This window comes from Topomyia yanbarensis, unplaced genomic scaffold (assembly GCF_030247195.1).
Source record: "Topomyia yanbarensis strain Yona2022 unplaced genomic scaffold, ASM3024719v1 HiC_scaffold_9, whole genome shotgun sequence".
Taxonomy (NCBI): domain Eukaryota; kingdom Metazoa; phylum Arthropoda; class Insecta; order Diptera; family Culicidae; genus Topomyia; species Topomyia yanbarensis.
This window is the reverse complement of record NW_026684157.1, coordinates 77,382-98,400: the sequence shown is the minus strand read 5'-3', so window position 1 is coordinate 98,400 and position 21,019 is coordinate 77,382. Positions and strand designations below refer to the sequence as shown.

Genomic DNA, 21,019 nt, shown 5'->3' with positions numbered 1-21,019 from the left:
GCAGTTAATGATGGTATAAACGAATTTCGCGCCAACTCGAACAAATGTTGGCAGCACCCTCTCAGATTTTAATGAAACTTTCTGTACATAAGAACTTTGTCATTAACTTGAGAGTGCCACCAATAGCATCAAATCCTTTTCCACGGAATGTTGCAAAAATGCCATTCTGCGCTTAATTCATACTTTGACAGGAATCTACAGAAGCTTGCGAAGTTTATCTAATGTTTGTATTATGTTGCTGCTCCATCAGACATAAAATAAATTTTAGAAAAGTTTGTCAATTGTTTCATAAAATTTATCATTTTTTGAGATGAACAAATGAACTGCAGTCTACAAGTCTTCCAGTCTTCATTTTAGTTGGTTACTGATTCGTTACTGATACTTATTGCATGTGATACTAGCAGTTGGTAAAAAGTGCCGAACTTGACGGTATGTAGGGAACATAATTACCTATCTTGGAACGAAGTTTCATCCAAATCAAAAATGTTTTTTTATGTAAAATGACTTTAAATTTTTAAAATCGATTTTTTCAGTGTAGGAGTCAATGAAGAATTTCTTCAATATTTTTATTCAAAAAATTGACTAATTTTGTGAAAATCACTCCTACAACATTTTTTTGTAGGATTTGTCAGTTTTAGATTATAGCCATTTGAAAGAAATGGTAAAAAAGTTTGGCCATTTTCAAAAGACAGTCTAGCTCATTTTTGGAAAAACAAAGTATGCGAACTGGCTTTTTGTAACGAAGTCTTCATGTACAGTAAGTTTCATTAAAATCTGAGTTGGTGCTGCTAACTCTGAATACGATTTGGCGCGAAATTCGTCTATGTAAGATGAATATATGATTGTATATTTTATTATTTTCTATTTACGTTCTCAACAATAGGAGTTCTCGCAATGTGAAATATTTTAAATGTAATTGAATTTGTCATTCTATTCATCCCTTGACGTTTTTCCGTAAATTTTGTCAAAGAAATGTGTAGTCACGAGTACCAGCAAAGGATAAATCAATGCACACTTTTTTCAAACGCTGTCAGAAGCAGTGTAGTAAAATTTCATTTCATTCAATCGAAACTGAATGAATGCAGTCAATCAGTCGTCTACGGTAGCATTCATATTCATTTAACGCATCCGTTGCTGTTGATCTGAAACTCGGTTCATGGCTCGTCACTCACCGTCGCTTTCACATGAGTCGCAGTTCATATTCAACCTCCTTCGTTTGATCCTTTCAAATGATAGATCTGCTTTCAATTTAATAGATCTGCTTGCAATCCGGGTAACCCAAGAGACAAATGGCTTCATATTTTTGGTTTTCTTGCCTTTCTTGGTCCCTGCTGCATAATTAATGACAGATGACTGCATGCAGATAACGAGGCTGGCAGTGCTGCCAATTTCTTTCTCATTTTTCGATATGTTGCTCTAATTCACACAACAATGACCGTTTTATTAACACACATTTCGCCAAAATTTATCTGATACTAATCAATCCAACATTTTTATCACATACTACATGTTTCTAGCAAATTTGGCCAGCATAACAGCCTATTCATTAGAATCGGTTTTTCAACAAAAATTTAAATAGAGGTAGACGTACTACCAAATAACGTTTGTCATAGCATTCAGTTTCAAGAAGCTGTTATTTGTATTTCACGTGGCACATTCTGTCACGATTTTTCTGATAATTTTCCTGTTGATGAGAACCTTCATTGTTGATACTACTACTGCCACTGCTAGTGGAATAGTAACATCCGGTGCTGGAACATGTCTGATACTAGTTCATTGTATCTAAATGCGGTACGGTGAAATCAGGGCTGTAGTATGGCAACTGATCTTTGTAGAATTTGCGATGCTCTGAAGTCCAATAGTGATAAAAGATACCGAAAATTCATCTCTCCATTGTTCAATTATGCGACAATCGTTGCCTGTTGTATTTGCCGGCGGTGCTCCAACATATCAAGCTTGCAACGGCGAGGATACGGTTGAAGATTTAACGGATTGTGCCACGGGATATTCCTTAATGGCACCCTGAAGAATCTTCTCTGGACACGTTCAATTCTAAGACTCCAAATCAGTTGATACGGGCACCTAACTAGAGAAGCGATATCGAGAATAGGGCTTACAAGCGAGTAATATAAAGCATATATTGTGTCAATATTGGTGCGCCATATATCCTGTTTCGTCAGACTCGTGCCTGTGTGGTCGATAAATACTCCATCCTGGACTCTGATCGACAATGAATTTGCCATACTGAGAACTGCCCCCGAAATTACCATAGCTGTAATTATAGAACGTAGAGAAAAGCGAATGTGTTGGGGCCGGGTTTCCTGGCGTACCAACTTGGTCTAACGCGGAGCGGATTCTTCGTTTCCTTCTGTGGCGGACTGTAAAACCACGGGAGCAGAATGCGACACTATGGCGGACTTAAAACACCAAACCTTTGCTATCGGTTAGCATTTAAACAAACACTTTATTCGTTTTATCTAGTCTTTAATTTGCTGAATTTAAACTAATTTACATGAAACACTATTATTCACTTTTCCGCATGGTAAAAATGGCGTCCTATTCACCTCGATTGCCAAACTTGAATGTCCCTTTTTTCCTTTCTTCTGGTTTTTATTGGCGCGCCAAATCCAAAAGCGCGCGATTGTCATCGGTCGATCAAAGCAAACAGGGCTGCCGGCTTCGTTGTGCTTAATCGGTTACAAAAAAATAAACTGTGGCAGTAGGCCAAGGGTTGCCACAACACACATTAAAAATTTTCTTCAAGCTGACAGGATGTGGCTTGAACATCCTCCGCCCGAAAACTTCACGTACTCAAGCTTCATTGTCTGGAATTGGAAGCAAACCCAATTTATGGATTGGTCGCTGCAGGATTCCTCCTCTGGTGCGCACGTCAACTACTCGAACCAACTTGTCGTCTCCGGCATAGATTTTCTCAATTTTGCCTAAACGCCAAACTTGAGGCGGTAAGTTCTCCTCCTTTATGATTACCATCATACCCGGTTTTACATTGGTGTGCCTGTGTGTCCATTTAGTTCTACCTTGCAGCTCCACAATGTACTCTTTGGACCAACGCTTCCAAAAGTGCTCGCGAAATACTTGGATATGCTGCCATCATGAGCGCCTGTTCACAGGTATTTCCTCGCACGAAGGCTCTGGAATGGCCGTCAGAGGACGATCAACCAGAAAGTGTCCAGGTGTAAGAACCTCTTCATCTACTGGATCATCAGAATGCGCGAACAGTGGCCTGGAGTTGAGGATCGCTTCAATTTGGCAAAGGAGCGTGGCAAACTCTATAATATTTAGTGTCGCTTGCTTCAATATTTTATTCAGCACAGATTTCACGCTCTTTACGCCTGCTTCCCATAACCCACCAAAATGAGGAGCACTAGGCGGGATATTCCTCCATATGATTTGTCTTGTTTGGCAAAATTCAAAGACTTTCTTCTCCGTCACTTCGCGTTCGAATAGCTTACGCAACTCCTTCAACTCGTTTCGTGCGCCAACGAAGTTTGTTCCATTGTCACTCCAAATTTCCGCTGGAACACCTCGTCGGGCTACGAAACGCTGCAGTGCTGCAAGAAATGCCGCAGTGGACAAATTTTCAACTGCTTCTAGGTGTATGGCCTTCGTTACTAAGCAAACGAAGACACAAATATACCCCTTCACTGGTATGGCCTTGCGAATTCCTTGACGTATGGAGATTGGTCCCGCAAAGTCAAAGAACGCTGGTACTCGCTCAACGCGACCTTTTGGTAAGTCTCCCATAAACTGCTCTGCTAGCCTTGGATTTCGCTTAAAACACTGTACACAACTTCTGATTACACTGCGTACTGTATTTCGACAGTTGGTGACCCAAAACTGCTGCCGAACAATAGCCATTACGCCGGAGGGTCCAACGTGGAGATTCTCACGATGAATGGCCGCGATGAGGCTTCTTACTACCGGATGCTTATGCGGTAATATCCACTGATGCTTTACATCGTACGTTAAACTTGTGTTGCGTAATCTGCCACCAACTCGTAGTATGCCCTCATCTGAAAACGGACTAAGATTTTTGATTTTCTTGCAGGGCTTGCTGGATGATACGCGCTGGACTTCCTCTGCCAGACCTTGGTTTTGAACCACTCTAACGATGACCTTCATTGCCTGCCGAAGCTCGCTGATTGTGGGAAATCGCTCCATGTTGCGGCTTTCTTCTCTAATCCTGGCATTTCGACAAAAACGCAACACGTATGCCACTACTCCTTGCAATTTCCGAAACGACTCAAATCTGATGAACACTGGCAATTCTTCATATCTAGTCACTATATGAACTCTGACGATAGGCTTCAACTCGGGAATTTCTTCAATTGGCAACGGTGGCGGAATCTCCATACGGTACGCTTCATTTCTTAAAAAAGTAGGACCATTCCAATAGATGTCGTTTGTGGCAAGCTTGTTAGCTGCTTGACCCCGAGAAACTACGTCGGCTGGGTTATCCTTGGATCTAACGTATTTCCATGCAAAACGATCGCCCGTTGAAACTATCTCGCATACTCTATTGCGAACGAACAGCTCCAGCTGTTCTGGCGGATGCTTCAACCAAGCCAATACAGGTTGGTTATCTGACCACAGCGTCATCTCCTTAAAGTCCAGATTGATTACTGACAGAACTTTCATAACCAAACGATGCAGCAGAAGTGCTGCCAGCAATTCCTTCCTCGGAATACTCAGCGGTGTAATAGGTGCAATCCTTGACTTTGATGCAATCAACTTCATACTTGCAGATCCTTTACCTAACGACCGGATGTACACGCAGGCTCCGTAAGCTACTCCGGAGGCATCCGCAAAACCGTGAAGTTCATGTGCACTAACATTAGCCGCTACCACTCTTCTGGGAATCCTCAACTGACTCACATCCTCTAGTGCACTTAGAAATAACTTCCACTGTTGTAGTAGAGCCGCTGAGATTTGCGCATCCCAGTCAGATTTCTCCTTCCAAACCATCTGCATAAGAAGCTTTCCGAGAACTATTACTGGAGCTGCTAAGCCCAGAGGATTAAACATCGTCGAAAGTAGTGATAATACTTGTCTCTTCGTTGGGTGCTCGATGTCTGATGTTGGCAAAGAAAGGTAAAGTAATTCGTCGCTATCTCGTTTCCACATCAGTCCCAAGGTCTTGATAATTTCATTAACTCCAGAATCGTGAATGCTAACAAGTTTTTCTCGATCATCTTCAGGTATCCTTTCCATCAGCTCCTTGCTGTTAGCTGACCACTTGTGCAAATGGAACCCTCCGTGCTTCAACATTTCTATTAGCTGCCTTTGTGCTTCAATAGCTTCATCTATGCCATCGAACTCAAATAACGCGTTATCTACGTAGAAGCATTTATTTACTATCTCTGCAGCTACCGGGTATCGCAACTTCTCGTCGACAGCCAGTTGTGTCAATGTTCTAGTGGCTAAAAATGGTGCCGATGCTGTGCCATACGTAACCGTCTTGAGCTCCAAGACTCGTAATGGATCGCAGGAATTCTTTCTCCAAAAGATTCTTTGCAGCGGAGTATGGCATTCTCCGACGTCAATCTGCCGATACATTTTTTCCACGTCAGCGGTCAAAACGTACTGGGGGATGCGAAATCCAAGAACTATTGCTAGCAAATCGTTTTGGCAAATCGCACCAACCATCATCATTTCGTTCAGAGATCGACCAAGTACCCTTGCCGAAGCATCGAACACCACTCTACACTTGGTTGTAGTATTTGATGGGCGAAGAACGGCGTGGTGGGGTAGGTACCACTTCAACATTCCTTGTGTATCATTCCTTTCAAACACTTCCTTGCAGTGCCCAAGACGCTCATATTCATCCATAAATTCGATATATTGCCGCTTCAAATCTGGCTGTTGATCGAATCGCTTCTCCAGCACGAAAAATCTGCGCAATGCCATCAAACGGGAGTCGCCGAGCTCATTCACGTCATTCTTCAAAGGCAGTTCAACAACGTATCTTCCAGACGCATTCCTACAGTGGGTGGCCAAAAAATGCTTCTCGCATAATTCTTCATCGGTAGTGATTTGGAATTGTTGTGGCACGCTTTCCACCTCCCAAAACCTTTGTATAGACTCACTAAGCTCTTCAATGGTTATAGCTTGTGCTCGAACCACTCCTTCAAAACCTGTGCCAACGCCAATCGCTCCGCCAAAAACCCAACCAAGCTTTGTTTCGCAAAGTGTTGGACGACCTTCTCCTAGTTCAATTTTGCCGGACATGAAAAGTTGAAGGAACCACTGGTTACCGATGAGCATATCGACCTTGTCAGGTGAATTAAAACTTGGATCGGCAAGTTGTATTCCCGCAGGAATCTCCCATGTGGTGACGTTTGCCTTGCTCGTTGGAAGATCTGCTGTTACCTTCAGCGTTACAAAACACTGAATGTTGAGAAGGAAGTGCATATACCTGGATCGTAGCTGGACAGTAACCCCTCGGTTAGATCGAGACTGCATACCATCGACACCGGCGATTGAAAGGTTTGCCGGAAATTCGTCTACTCCAAGAAGATGTACCATCCGTTGTGTTATGATATTCACTTGGGAGGCCGAGTCTAATAAAATACGACAGGGTTGTGGGTTGCCGTTTTTGTCCAAGACGTCTACGACCGCTGTCATCAACAGCACGTGTGGAGGTAACTGTCCTCGACCAGTAGCGCATGTTACAGTTGTTACTTGACTCGTGCTTGCCCGCGGTAAGTCATCAGACCCTTCTGTTGATAACGTTGGTGGTTGCTTATTCGGTTTATCATCCTGCTTCGTTGGGTGAACTTCTACATCCTCAGACTGTTGGGTCTCTACGTGAAGCAGACTATGATGCCTTTTCTTACATTTTGCACATGTACCTGGAGACGGACAGTTGGCACTTCGGTGTCCCTTCCTTAGACAATTAAAGCAGACATTCCTTTCACGTACCATCAGTAGGCGCTGTGCAACGGTAATTGCCAGAAACTGGGAACACTTGAAGTTCTTATGCTGACAATCTCCGCAAAACTCACACTTGGATATCGCCGACAATACCGGGTCGCTTGATGTGGTGACCATCGACTGGTGCACTGAATGCCTTCCTGAAGATTTCTTTATAGGTTCCTGCTTGTCTTTAACGATGAACTTCACATCGCTCCATGATGAATGCCTGCTCCTTCAAAAATTTAATTGTAGCATCATATGTAGGAAGCTCACCTTGCTTAACTGTGCATTCCCAATGTCGTCGCGTTTCCTTGTCGAGTGCATCAGCAAGCAGACGTACCACGAACTGCTCCGAGACTCCAGTAAACTCCTGCTCAAGAAATTTCAAATTTTCAACGTGTCTCGAGCACTCGTCTACTAGAGTTCTCAACTCGCTGCAATTCTCACCGGTCATCTTCCTTAGGTTGAAGAGACCGTGGATATGGGTGTCAACCATGTGGCGAAGATTTTCATATCGCTCCTCTAGCAACTTCTAAGCGTGTTGGCAATTGCCTTCGTTTATTGTTTTGGCATCGATTATTCCAGAGGCACTACCAACTAGCGCCTTATCCAAATGGTAGAGTTTAATTGCAGGAGGATCCGCTATCTTGTCGACTAGATCCTTGAACATGACCTTAAACTTCGGCCAATTTTCATATTTACCGTCGAAAGTGGGGATGGGAACTTTCAACGGTTGCTGAAAAATATACTGACCTTGTGCGGGAACAACTTGCAAATTGGTACCTGTTGCTCGCGTGGCGTCGCTGATTTCCTCCATACGTTCCTCAATTACCGTCATGATCTGCATGTGGAGATCATCAAAGACGGTGAAGTTGAGATCGTGATCGTCTCTATCGGATGCACTGTTTGCAGGATTTTATCGTGTGCTTCATGGTACTCGTCGCAAGCAGAATCGACCTTTTTCTGGTACACTTTCAGCATGGCTGCTGACATTACTTGGTTGCCCTGCAAGTTATTTAGCATCTTCGTCAGCTTGCCCTTGGCCAACTCACGCTTATGGACAAGCACTTCAAGCGACTCCATTTTAGATTGCTGGCACTTCTGTACTTTCACGAGCTTCACAACGTTTTGTTCTTCTTTGTCCTTATGACTTAACTTTCTTAGCTTTTCACTGGAAAACCGCTTTTTCGCCGTACTCTCTAGCCTTCTAGGGCCAAGTGGTGTGGATACGACCGGAGTCAGATGGAAAGAAGCCGACAGTTTCTTCACAGGGGTTCTCTTCAGCGGCATGGCACTGTACGAGAGCTTAAAACCGGATCATGGAACCGATTAACTTAACTTAAACTTGTCGGGCATCGTACTTTACTCCACCTTTTCCTTCAATATCTTCTTCTTAATCGTTTTTCACACACTTCCTTCAAATGCTACTGCGTATATCCATATGTCGCTATTCTGCTTGAACACTGCTCTTCAATCCGGTTCGAAGTACCAATGTTGGGGCCGGGTTTCCTGGCGTACCAACTTGGTCTAACGCGGAGCGGATTCTTCGTTTCCTTCTGTGGCGGACTGTAAAACCACGGGAGCAGAATGCGACACTATGGCGGACTTAAAACACCAAACCTTTGCTATCGGTTAGCATTTAAACAAACACTTTATTCGTTTTATCTAGTCTTTAATTTGCTGAATTTAAACTAATTTACATGAAACACTATTATTCACTTTTCCGCATGGTAAAAATGGCGTCCTATTCACCTCGATTGCCAAACTTGAATGTCCCTTTTTTCCTTTCTTCTGGTTTTTATTGGCGCGCCAAACCCAAAAGCGCGCGATTGTCATCGGTCGATCAAAGCAAACAGGGCTGCCGGCTTCGTTGTGCTTAATCGATTACAAAAAAAATAAACTGTGGCAGTAGGCCAAGGGTTGCCACAACACACGTTAAAAATTTTCTTCAAGCTGACAGGATGTGGTTTGAACAGAATGAATGGCCTAATTACCTCATTTAATATATTACTTTTTCCCCTCTCTGCTTGAGAAATTCTCACAATTTCTCGTTTCATTTGATTTCGGTGATCTTTAAAAGTAGGAATAAAAGGTTCAGGTTCAGTTGCATGCATTACACAATGCCTGCCTCCTCTTCTTCGATTCTGGAATTTCCTTCGATGTCTGAAACTACGTCTAGCTTAGTAACCGCGTATCTAAATGCTTCCCTTTTGCTTAGGATCTCAGTCTGTCTAACTACGCCTGCCATTCCTAAAATCGTATAGAAGGATGTGTGATGTGATGTGTGTTACTACCACCTATTGTAGCAGGACCACCGCCCATAGCACTGGGCATTCCTTTCACTACAATTTGATCAAGCACTACCCACTGACCATAATCACAAGTCACTGTATGAATGTCCAAAAAGGAGTTGGGTGGTAGGAAAGCAAAATCGCTTACCTGTACCACGGGAGTGTAGAAGAATCTCCTTCTAATGACAAGCTCATATAAGTCAATCGCAATACTCGCCGTTGTAGTGAAAGGTATCCCCAATAGGTGGGGAGAAGAGTCCGCCCGATCTCCATGACATGTTACCAACAGGGAGCTGGCTGCTCCACTCTCCCTGTCCAAGTCGTTTCAAAAGGGTACTCTGATGGTCCCATCCCAATTCATTTAATTTTGGATTTATATATTGTAGTATTGGATGTATTGTTTTAATATAGGTTCTAATATAATGAATCTACCATCTAACCCCATCACGTTAAAATATAGTACCTAATGTCACGGTTAGTAAACTGGCTCTACTCTATATTTAATGGTGCTGCTAGTTCCTTTGTTTAGCAACCTTGTTTCCGCTCATCCGCACTTGCTGTAATATCCTGATGCTGTAAATTGTATGACTTCAATAAACATTCCTTTGTGTCTTCATTTATTTAACTTACCTGTTTATATATTTATTGATAAAAATATTATTCAACTTAATACCAATTACCCAAATCATTACTATTAGTTGTTGTACTACCCATTGTTTGGTGCTGATAATTATAGAGTCTTGAAGCTTCGTTAATAGGATTGCCTATGCGTCTATCCACGTTGCTTCCCGTTCCTTGCAGAAATTGCGATCCCTCCTGACATGACGATGTACTAGAACGTCTTTGAAAATAATTTTTATTATCTATACACTGCCGTCATAAACGTAATTGTCTTCTTTTGTATGTATTTCTTAAATATCAACGTTTAATTGTATTAATTTGCCTTCTAGATAAATCGTTGAGATAACACCTTTGTGTGGGAATGAGGTGGGGCCATCATCATAGTAATTCTAGAAGTTAAAGTTTTATTAGCGACATTTTGACTGGTTTCCATTATTCACTGGGTGGCGCGTAATAAGACTATGGTCTAAGTCATGTCTGTATTTGGTTTGCTCTTAAACCTTTATCTATAATAGAAAGAACAGTGATTTAGTAGCTAACAGTTTTAGACTTAGTGAACTTCTTCAAATGGGGCGATTTGTAATTATTGGTGATCGGAAAATTCAGCAAAACTCCATAATTTAACAGGAAAGCAAAGAGCCTGGATATGCGTTAGAGAATACTAGGCAAACGACATAAAGTTCGAAACCAATTTTCAGAAAAGCAAGTGTTGGGGCAAACTACGCCACTGCGCAATAAAGTACTACGATCGTCTCCAGCCTGCACATTTGACCCATCATGTCACTGTCAGATCAGTTGCTACTTCCTGTTCCTTACACGACTTACAACTAGAACACTTGTCAGTGAGGAAACACTATATCAGTAAGAAGCCATTGTTCGGGAGAATTAATTAAACTAATTGGATTGTTATAATTTGAAGGAAACTAATCTTTGAAGTTACAGTCAACAAATCTGACTTCGCTCTCAAGATTCCGAAACGATCCCAACAAAATCTTCAAAGATTATTCAACGGATTTAGTCGTCCGGTGGTGGTTCCCTTGATCAGACGTTCAAAATGCCAGAATCAAGCCGATTCGATTGTGCAACATGTCACCTGTCGAACAACATTGACGACATGGTTGAATGCGAAGGATGTTGCAATTGGTTCCATTACGGATGTGTAGGGTTTGACGATGGCCAGAAGCAGGAGCATTGGAAGTGCTCTACGTGCACGACGAAGAACACTCAGGAGAACCAGAATATTTCGCTTCCGCCAACTACGCTACCGAATCTAACCGATTTGGAACCAGCCGGTGTTGATCCATGTGCAGCTCAAACGAAACTTAACCTCAATCGTCTGGAGGAAGAACGAGCATTGACGCAAAAGGAAATTGAATTGAATCTTTCCACCCAACTGGAGCAGCAAAAATTACAGCTCGAAAAGGATGCGAGTAGGGCTAAGTACGACATTCTGCGTGCACATTGGAGCGGGTTTACAACCTGTGGTGAAGTAAGGGTAAATGTTGTTGGACAAGTAGGAGAAGGGGCAGAGATGAGGGATCAGGTTGCTGCTAGATCGAGCCAGGAAATTGGTACATCGACGGTCAAAGCAACGGTCCAACACACTTACATGCCGCCACCTACGTCTCAGAAAGTCTTGGACGCTATATCGCACTGCCCCTTACCGCCACAGGGTACAGAAGTTTCATCACTACTACCCGCGAGGAGTGCTAATCCGTTCTCGCAATCAATGAACCACCAAAACCAGCTTGCGATATTTTCTTCGACACACCCTCTCATTCACCCCAGCTGTGCAGAATCGGTCACGGCAGGCAGTGTACCGGCAACGAGTGGATATGCAAAGACAAATACGGCACTCAGCTTTAATCACCCAGTAGCAACGGCAGGGCAACATGGACAAGGATACATTTACAATTACTCACCTGATTTCGTGCCAGCTATTGGCATAGGGCAGCCAGGATCATCAACCCCGATAACTGCAGCTTCGCTGATAAATCCAGTGGCAGGCATCACCCACATTACCCAATCGATGCCACCTATTATTAGTTCGACTAGGCAGCAAGGTGGACGTTATCATCGTAATCAGGTAACAAGTAGTATAGGAAATCGAGTGTCGTTAGGCCATTTATATCCCACACAATACTCGTCCCAGTACACAGGAGTATACAATCCCTATCTGCAAATAAATGCTCCCGTCTCTCAAACTTCCTTCCCCTTCCCGAGTAGCGGTTATGCGTATCCCCAACCGCAATTAGCACAACCTGCGATCGTGAATGCTAGTGAAGTGGGGGGTCCTACAGCTCGTCAGTTGGCAGCAAGACACGTGATGCCGAAAGATTTGCCTACGTTTAGCGGGCAACCTGAGGAATGGCCTTTGTTTTGACGTAGGACTACGTCTATGTTTTCGATATAGGGGTGCACGTTGCAAATTCTGCAAAAATGGTATGTAACGAAAAGTGGTCCAATTTCAAACGCATATAATTCAGCCATTTCACTATAAATTTTCAATTTTTTTGCGCATGTCGTCCCGAAATACTTCTAAGAATAGATTCCAATAGATAAACCCAAAGATTTTTGATATCATGGCATTAAAATTTTAAATAATGAATAACCTAGTCAAAATATCGCGCATTTACACACAGAAGATAGCGCTTCCCTAGTCCAGCACGACAGATTTGCATACCTAGCGCACTACGCTTCTATGAATGACGTCATCATCGACTATTTAAACGGACGGATTTCGCCGAAGCAGCTCAGTCGCCTGTTGAGCGGCAGACGAAGCAGATCACTGCGCTGTATGCGTTTACAGCCAGTGTAGCTGAGTTAGAAGTCCGTTACACTGCCTGTGGAGGTACGCTACCCAGTGAATGAGAATGAGCTTGTCCGTATGCTATCTTTTGTGTTGTGCTCGTTTCCAGCACACTTATGTATAATTATTCGTACACAAAATAGTTTGTACATGCGAGCTCCATTTGCAAACACGGTTAACATAGTGTCGTGGTATTAGTTGTCTCTTTCGCTCTACCCACCATCATCAGCGTTGATTCATTTTGCTTTGTGCGCTTGGGTTTAATGTTTGAGGCGAATGTGTAGGTAGATAGATCTAATTTGTTACTAAATTGCACAACGAAAGTTTATTATTTACGTTCGATCAATTCATTGATTCGTTTTCCCATTACGTGATTCATTTCACTCAGCCTATAGTATTTTGACTCTACTAATAGGTATATACTACAAAGCCTATTTATGAATGAATACACTGCCACCCGAAAAACCGTTGCAAAAACACATCTTGTCCATATATAAAATTGTTTTCGATTCTTGTATATTTATAGTTTCGATATATGATTAAGACCACTGCATTCGCTATATTTCTATGCGTACTTTAGGAAAGTTACAATAATTGCAAAATATAACTAGAATGCTTGGTCCATACATGAAATGTGATTATATTGTCTAAAATTTGATTTTTCTTCACTGGTCCGGGTTTTTTTACCAAACACAATCGAAAAGGTTTTAAAAGCTAATCTTATTCTATAAAGATTTAGTTCCAGATATTAGTTCAATCACAGTTTTCTGTCTTCTTTCTTCAGATCTTCCTAAATAGGTTTAATCGGATTCGATCACCTACTACAAATGAAATGACCTGATAACCAAGAATATTCGATGTTGATTGGTTGTGATTAAACCATACATAAGAAATATGTTGGATTTATTATTACTAAAAATAAACTAACAAAATAAATATTTTACATTAAGTAGTATAGTCCTACGTCTACAGCTCGTGCAACCCCATAGGGCTGCCCCTTGTAGTTTTTAAGTGCGTATACAACATCAACGGAAGCATGTGGTTACAGTGAAGTGGAGAATCTTGGCCGCCTTCAGCGGTGCCTTAAAGGTAACGCATTGGAAGCAGTGCGAAGTCGTTTGTTACTACCGTCGTCAGTTCCCTATGTGATGCAGACTTTGAATGTATTGTATGGTCGCCCTGAACAAATTATATATGCACTGTTAGCCAAGGTGCGTGAGGTACCTTCGCCGAAGCAAGACAATTTGAGGACGCTGGTCCATTTTGGATTGGCTGTACAGAGTTTTTGTGATCATTTGGAAGCGGCAGGACAGATAGCTCATCTGTCAAATCCGGTACTACTTCATGAATTGGTCGACAAGTTGCCCGCACACTTAAAATTGGATTGGGCGGTTTTTAAGCGGCAGTACTTGGCAGTAGACTTGCGGTTGTTCGGGAGCTACATGAGTAACCTAGTTTCAGCAGCAGCAGACGTGACACTTTCCTTGGAGCCACAGGCATCACGTCCCAGCAAGGCGGAAAGATCAAAGGGGTTTCTCAACGCACATTCTACTATGCCACCGGGTAACAGAGAAGCAGTAACAACTGAACCAGAGCAACCAAAAGCTCCGGAGCGGATGACATCATGTTTGGTCTGCAACAAGTTGGACCATAAAGTGAAGGAATGCGAGACTTTTAAGCGAATGAGTTGCGATGATCGATGGAAAGCAGTGCATGCTCTCCACTTGTGCAGAGTTTGTCTTGGAAGGCACGGCAGAAGACCATGTAGGTCACAAGCTCGGTGTGAGGTGGCAGGGTGCCAGGTACGACATCATCCACTGCTTCACGGGGCACAAACTAGGGCAATCCCGGTTCACCAAGTTCCCGGTCCTTCGGGACAAAGACAACAAGCATCGGAAGGGGTAATATCACACCACCACATGAAAGGTACAATGCTTTTCCGTATTCTCCCGGTAAATCTTCATTACCAAGGAAGATCAATACACACTCACGCCTTTATAGACGAGGAGTCGTCGGTTACGCTCGTGGAGAAGAGAATTGCAGATGAACTGAAATCTGAGGGCGTCAAACGGTCGTTATGTCTCTCTTGGACTGGGAACGTCACCCGAGTGGAAGCAGATTCCCAACAAATCACACTTGAGATATCCGGCGACGAAGACAGATCGCGGTACAAGATCGACGACATCAGGACAGTCCGTTCTTTGGCGCTTCCAAAGCAAACGCTACGATACGACGAACTGGCTCGTCGGTACGAACACCTACGCAATCTACCGGTCAAGAGTTTCGAAGGCGTGACTCCTGGTATACTCATAGGTGTAAAGCACGCACACCTGACTGCAACGACGTTAGTCCGAGCAGGTCGACAAGGAGAACCCATCGCCGCGAAAACCCGTTTAGGTTGGGCTGTCTACGGTCCTACGGTAGGCAGAGGAAAGCCTTCAAGTTTCAACTTGCATATCTGCGAGTGTTCAGCGGACAACGAACTGCACGAGTTGGTCAAACAGTATTTCACTGTAGAAAGTGTTGGCGTGTCAGTCGACCGTGGCCCGGACTCGGAAGAAGACAAACGGGCAAAAAGTATTCTGGAACAGACAACAAAGCGAGTGAAAATAGGTTTCGAAACCGGATTATTGTGGCGTTATGACTACGTCGAATTTCCGGATAGTTACGGCATGGCAGTTCGTAGATTGGAGTGCTTCGAGAGGCGCTTGAAGACGAATTCGAGTATTGGTGAAAACGTACGACGTCAACTGGTGGAATACCAAAAAAAGGGATACATGCACGAAGCGACGGAAGAAGAACTACGAACAGCTGATTTACGGAAGGTGTGGTACCTCCCGCTTGGAGTAGTACATAACCCGAAGAAACCCACAAAAGTGCGCCTGGTCTGGGATGCTGCTGCCAAAGTGAATGGTGTTTCACTGAATACGATGCTGCTGAAGGGGCCGGATCTAACGGCTTCACTTCCAACTGTTCTCGACGGGTTCCGCGAACGGAAGGTCGCACTGGGAGGCGATATACGCGAAATGTTCCATCAAATCAAAATAAGGAAGGAAGATAGAGACTCCCAACGGTTCCTATGGCGAAACAATCCGGAACAGCAGCCGCGGGTGTTTATTATGGACGTCGCCACATTCGGGTCATCATGTTCTCCGTGCTCCGCCCAGTTCATCAAAAACCTCAACGCCGATGAATACGCCCAGCAGTTTCCACGGGCGGCCGACGCTATCCAACGTCGGCATTATGTGGACGACTATCTCGATAGCTTTGACACCGAGGACGAGGCAATTAAGGTCGCCAAGGAAGTCGCATTTATACATCAAAGGGGCGGCTTCACAATAAGCAGCTGGTTGTCCAATTCAACGGAAGTCCTTCGACGGGTCGGGGAACAGGATACCCCGTTACAGAAGCTCATTAACTGGGATAAAGGCAGCTGCGTTGAACGAGTCCTGGGAATGTCCTGGCTTGCTAAAGATGATGTATTTGTGTATTCCAGCAGCGTTGACGTTGGGGCAGCTGTCACGACGAAGCGAGGCATCCTACGATGTGTGATGAGCCAGTTTGATCCTCTTGGATTGCTGTCTCATTTTTTGATTCACGGACGGATCATTATCCAAGATATCTGGCGAACGAAGGCCAGCTGGGACGATGAAATTGGAGGCGATATTTTAAAGCGGTGGAGAGTGTGGACTAGCCTGTTCAGTGATCTACAGCAAATACGAATTGATCGATGCTACTGCCCTGGAATTACGTCATCAGAAATAGAAGACCTACAACTGCACGTGTTTGTGGATGCCAGCGAGAGCGCATACGCATGTGTTTCGTATTTTCGCGCGGTGATTGCCGGAGAAATTCATATCACGTTGGTTGCTGCGAAGGCGAAAGTGGCCCCACTAAAATCTCTCTCCGTACCAAAGTTGGAACTCCAGGCTGCGTTGATAGGAGCAAGGCTGATGAAAACGATCGGAGAAACTCATTCATTAACAATTTCTCGCAGATTCATTTGGTCAGATTCTAAAACGGTGCTAGCGTGAATCCTTTCCGACCACCGTTGTTACCGGCAGTTCGTGGCTTGCAGAGTAGGCGAAATTCTCTCCATAACAAACCCCGATGAGTGGCGCTGGATTCCAACTAAGTTCAACGTAGCGGATTTGGCGACGAAATGGGGAAAAGGGCCAGAGCTTTCCGCGAGAAGTTGCTGGTTTGCTGGTCCGGAAGTCCTGAGACGCACAATCACGCAATGGCCACAAATGGACCCTGCGATGCTCACCACGATTGAGGAGCTGCGACCATGCTTCGTACACCGGACACAGCTGTATGATGGTTTCATAGAGTGGACACACTTCTCGAAATGGGAGCGTCTCCATCGATCAATAGCGTATGTATGCCGTTTCGCTGTCAGCTGCCGAAAGACAAACAGGCAGTTGAGAGAAGTCGGTCGTCTCACAAACGAGGAGTTAGCAGCTGCTGAAAACGTGCTCTGGCGTGCTGTCCAATCGACTATCTATTTAGATGAAATTGTGCTACTGAAAAAACACCAGGAAAACAAGTTTCAAGGTAACGTCAAGAAAACACTGAACAGTTCCAGTCCACTTTACAATATGTCTCCGTTTCTGGATGAACACGGGGTGATCAGGATGGAGGGCCGAATTGGAGAAGCTGTTTTCGTCTCGTATGATGCCAAGAATCCTATCATCCTGCCAAGAGACCACCGTGTTACCTTTCTTATAGCGGACTGGTATCATCGAACCTACCTACATGCGAACAACAACACAGTAGTGAATGAGATGAAACAGCGATTCAGAATCCCACACCTACGGGCTCTCGTTCATAAAGCGGGCAAACTGTGCATGCTATGCAGAGTGAAAAAGGCGAAGCCGCTGCAACCCAAGATGGCACCTCTACCAAAGGCTAGACTAAGTCCGTTCACCCGTCCTTTCTCCTACGTTGGTCTGGACTATTTCGGACCAATGGCCGTCAAAGTAGGCCGATCTTTAGCGAAACGGTGGGTGGCACTGTTTACGTGCTTGTCAGTCCGCGCCGTTCACCTGGAAGTAGTGCATTCGTTGTCAACGGAGTCCTGCAAGATGGCTATTCGACGCTTCATCGTACGCCGTGGATCACCGCTTGAAATATATAGCGACAATGGTACAAATTTCCAAGGCGCTAACCGAGAGCTCCAAGAGCAGATGAAGTCCATCAACCAGTCGCTAGCTGAAATATTCACGAATGTCAACACTAAATGGGTGTTCAACCCGCCATCTGCTCCGCACATGGGGGGCTCGTGGGAGCGACTTGTCCGTTCAGTGAAGACAGCATTTGCAACCATTAGCACCTGTAAGAACCCGAGCGAAGAAACCTTTGCTACCATAATAACGGAGGCAGAAGGAGTAGTCAATTCACGTCCGTTGACTTTCATCTCCTTAGAAGCAGACGATCAAGAAGCACTAACTCCGAACCATTTCCTGCTGCTGAATTCAAATGGAGTGGTTCAAAGGCAGCAAGATCTTATCGAACCGAAAGAAGCATCGAAGACTAATTGGAAGCTTGCTAGATACATGGTTGACCAATTTTGACGGCGTTGGGTGAAGGAATACCTTCCCACGATCGCTAGGCGTACAAAGTGGTTCGAGAACACGAAGGCACCAGAACCAGGTGACTTAGTGGTTATCGTCGCCGAGGCCGTTCGAAACGGGTGGATCCGCGGACAAATTTTATTGATCATTCGAGGCAGGGACGGTCATGTGCGCCAAGCCATGGTGAAGACTGCTGCAGGAGTATTACAACGGCCAGTTACTAAGTTTGCTATTTTGGAGGTTCGCAAAGACGATAACACCGGTCCATCAGCTTGGAAGGACCAGTATTACGGGTCGGGGTATGTTGGGGCAAACTACGCCACTGCGCAATAGAGTACTACGATCGTCTCCAGCCTGCACATTTGACCCATCATGTCACTGTCAGATCAGTTGCTACTTCCTGTTCCTTACACGACTTACAACTAGAACACTTGTCAGTGAGGAAACACTATATCAGTAAGAAGCCATTGTTCGGGAGAATTAATTAAACTAATTGGACTGTTATAATTTGAAGGAAACTAATCTTTGAAGCTACAGTCAACAAATCTGACTTCGCTCTCAAGATTCCGAAACGATCCCAACAGCAAGAGAGGAAATTTGATTAACCTGCTCGGATTTACTGCCATTCTCGCTTTGATTTACTGTTGTTAATAGGGTTTCATACATTTACCATCTGTTCAAGTCGACAAAAGTCGCACCACTTAGCAGTTATTGATTTCAAAGTGGCCTAGATTTCGAAATAAAAGAAGGTGCCCTATACGAAAAATATCTTCCGCGAAATGAGTCTTGCCATTCCCAAGCAATTAAAAATAATAAACATGTTTTTTGATCAGCAAAAATGAATCGTCTGAGAATAAGATCATCAGTTTGAGCATTCACTTTCAGTTTGAAGCTTTTTTCGAATTTTTTAAAAAAATATTTGAGTACCGGTCCTTTACCGGTACTACCGGTACTGAGGGCTTCAGTACCGTAGTACCGGTTCTCGCCAAAAAGGGTCGGTACTGCGAACCCTAGTGCCGAAGCAGCGAAACTAGCAACCATGTTGATACAATCTCTCATTACTATCGTATATTTCTACTCTTTTCGTTATCGCCGCAATTCTCATTGAAATAAATAGAATGAATGGCATGCGTGATGAGTAGAGTAAATTAAACGATAAAAATGAAGATATTGAATAAAATAAATCCGCTGCATAATCAATTAATTAGTTCGATACTATGTGTTGGTACAATACATGAGTAAAATGAATGAAATAAGTATGATGAATGATGTTAATTAACTGATCATAACGAATACAATGGGTAAAATTAAATGAATAAATTTCGTCCAGTGAATAAAATGATTCGGTTTATTGAAAGGAATAGGTGATTAAATTGATAGAATGAATAGGTGAATCAAATGAATAATTAAATAATCTAAAACAATAATAAGTCACCCGAACAATCATTATAATAAAAGCATAAAATGGATGAAAATATTAAAAGGGATGTATACATAAATTATATAGTGTTTAAGGTGAAAGGTGAAATGGAGATATAATTTTAATTTAGTTATATAAATTTAGAATCAATAAATTGAAGAAATCTAATATAATAAACAAGTGAATAATTAAGTTAAAAGTGCTTAGATTAATAAAAAATTAAAACAAATGAAAATGTGTAAATTTAGTGATGCATATGATGAATGAATAATTTAACGAACATTATGAGCGAGGTGCATCCAATACACAACGAATACAATGCAATCAATGGGCAATTTAATTAATATGAATAGTGAATGAAATGTGCAACAAGAAAATCAGCGAACAGCACATAACCGTCATAATGACTAAACAGCATACATGCATAAACTGTACAATGCATAAAATGTACAATGAGTAAAATAAACGACGCTAATAAAGTGAATAAGATGAGAAAACTATTAATCTATATTAATTAATGATTCCCTTCTCACCCCACCCCCCGTCCATTCATCAGGTTCACTTCCATCATTCTGTCTATCCCGCTCCTGCACCGCAATACTTATCGTGGCATTTTACTAAAATTTTAATATGATTAGAATAAATACATTCATAGCGGTAAGCTTGAAGCTAGTTGGTACCGCCGCACGGTACTATCTTTGATTTGAGGCCTCAGCTTAGTCCGGTCTAACACGTTAGTACCTGTCATTGCAGAAATGGCTGCATCCTGAAGCCAAATGAAAACAGTGTAAAGGGGCGTCATATTCCTCTTGCATACATCTCAATAATTTGAATCAACTTTTCAACCTTTATGTACAATATTATGGCTCATGTTGCACACAAACCATATGAGGGTAAGTAAGCAAGTTTTATCCCGTACGAAAAACAGGTATAATCGAGTTTTAAATGTCATTTTTTTTGATATTCTTTATCGTCCTATCCATAAGGTGCTGCACGCTCATTTGAAAATGCCATGTCGAAGAGTTATATTGCAGGTTAGCAGAAGTCGAATCATTTCGTAACTAACCGTAGAACGAAATTTTATAATTGGATGCAGAGCTGCATTAAATAAATATTGCTTTCGTTTGTTAGTTTACTTATGGCTATCAAAATGAGTGAAGCTGTTTAATTTATCCACAATTTTTTAGTTAGTTTAACTAGAGGAAAAGAAAAGAATATATATTCACAATGTGTACCCTTTTCTATTTCTTCTACTCTTCTCACAAAGAACACAATAAGTAAGTGTATGTTTTCTTATATTTTTACTGCTTTCGAAAGAATCCAAACTAAGATTAAAAAAAAGATTGTAAATAAAGCCATGCCATAC

General features: G+C 42.9%; 3 protein-coding genes across 3 annotated transcripts; 2 read left to right on the top strand and 1 right to left on the bottom strand.

Annotated features, from left to right (window-relative positions):
- Positions 1-3,111: 3,111 nt before the first annotated feature.
- On the bottom strand, positions 3,112-7,071 carry LOC131696195 (uncharacterized). Its single transcript, XM_058984739.1, has one exon. It carries the CDS (start codon positions 7,069-7,071, stop codon positions 3,112-3,114), a length of 3,960 nt encoding a protein of 1,319 aa, XP_058840722.1.
- A 7,028-nt stretch (positions 7,072-14,099) lies between these two features.
- Positions 14,100-16,691, top strand: LOC131696194 (uncharacterized). Its single transcript, XM_058984738.1, has one exon. The coding sequence runs from the start codon at positions 14,100-14,102 to the stop codon at positions 16,689-16,691; it is 2,592 nt and encodes an 863-aa protein (XP_058840721.1).
- Positions 16,692-16,919: 228 nt separating this feature from the next.
- Positions 16,920-18,233, top strand: LOC131696193 (uncharacterized). Its single transcript, XM_058984737.1, has one exon. The coding sequence runs from the start codon at positions 16,920-16,922 to the stop codon at positions 18,231-18,233; it is 1,314 nt and encodes a 437-aa protein (XP_058840720.1).
- Positions 18,234-21,019: the final 2,786 nt, after the last annotated feature.

Bases quoted from the DNA above. Each gene is read 5' to 3' on its own strand.
- LOC131696195 (XM_058984739.1), bottom strand. From the start codon at position 7,071: ATGGTCACCACATCAAGCGACCCGGTATTGTCGGCGATATCCAAGTGT.
- LOC131696194 (XM_058984738.1), top strand. From the start codon at position 14,100: ATGAGTAACCTAGTTTCAGCAGCAGCAGACGTGACACTTTCCTTGGAG.
- LOC131696193 (XM_058984737.1), top strand. From the start codon at position 16,920: ATGCTCACCACGATTGAGGAGCTGCGACCATGCTTCGTACACCGGACA.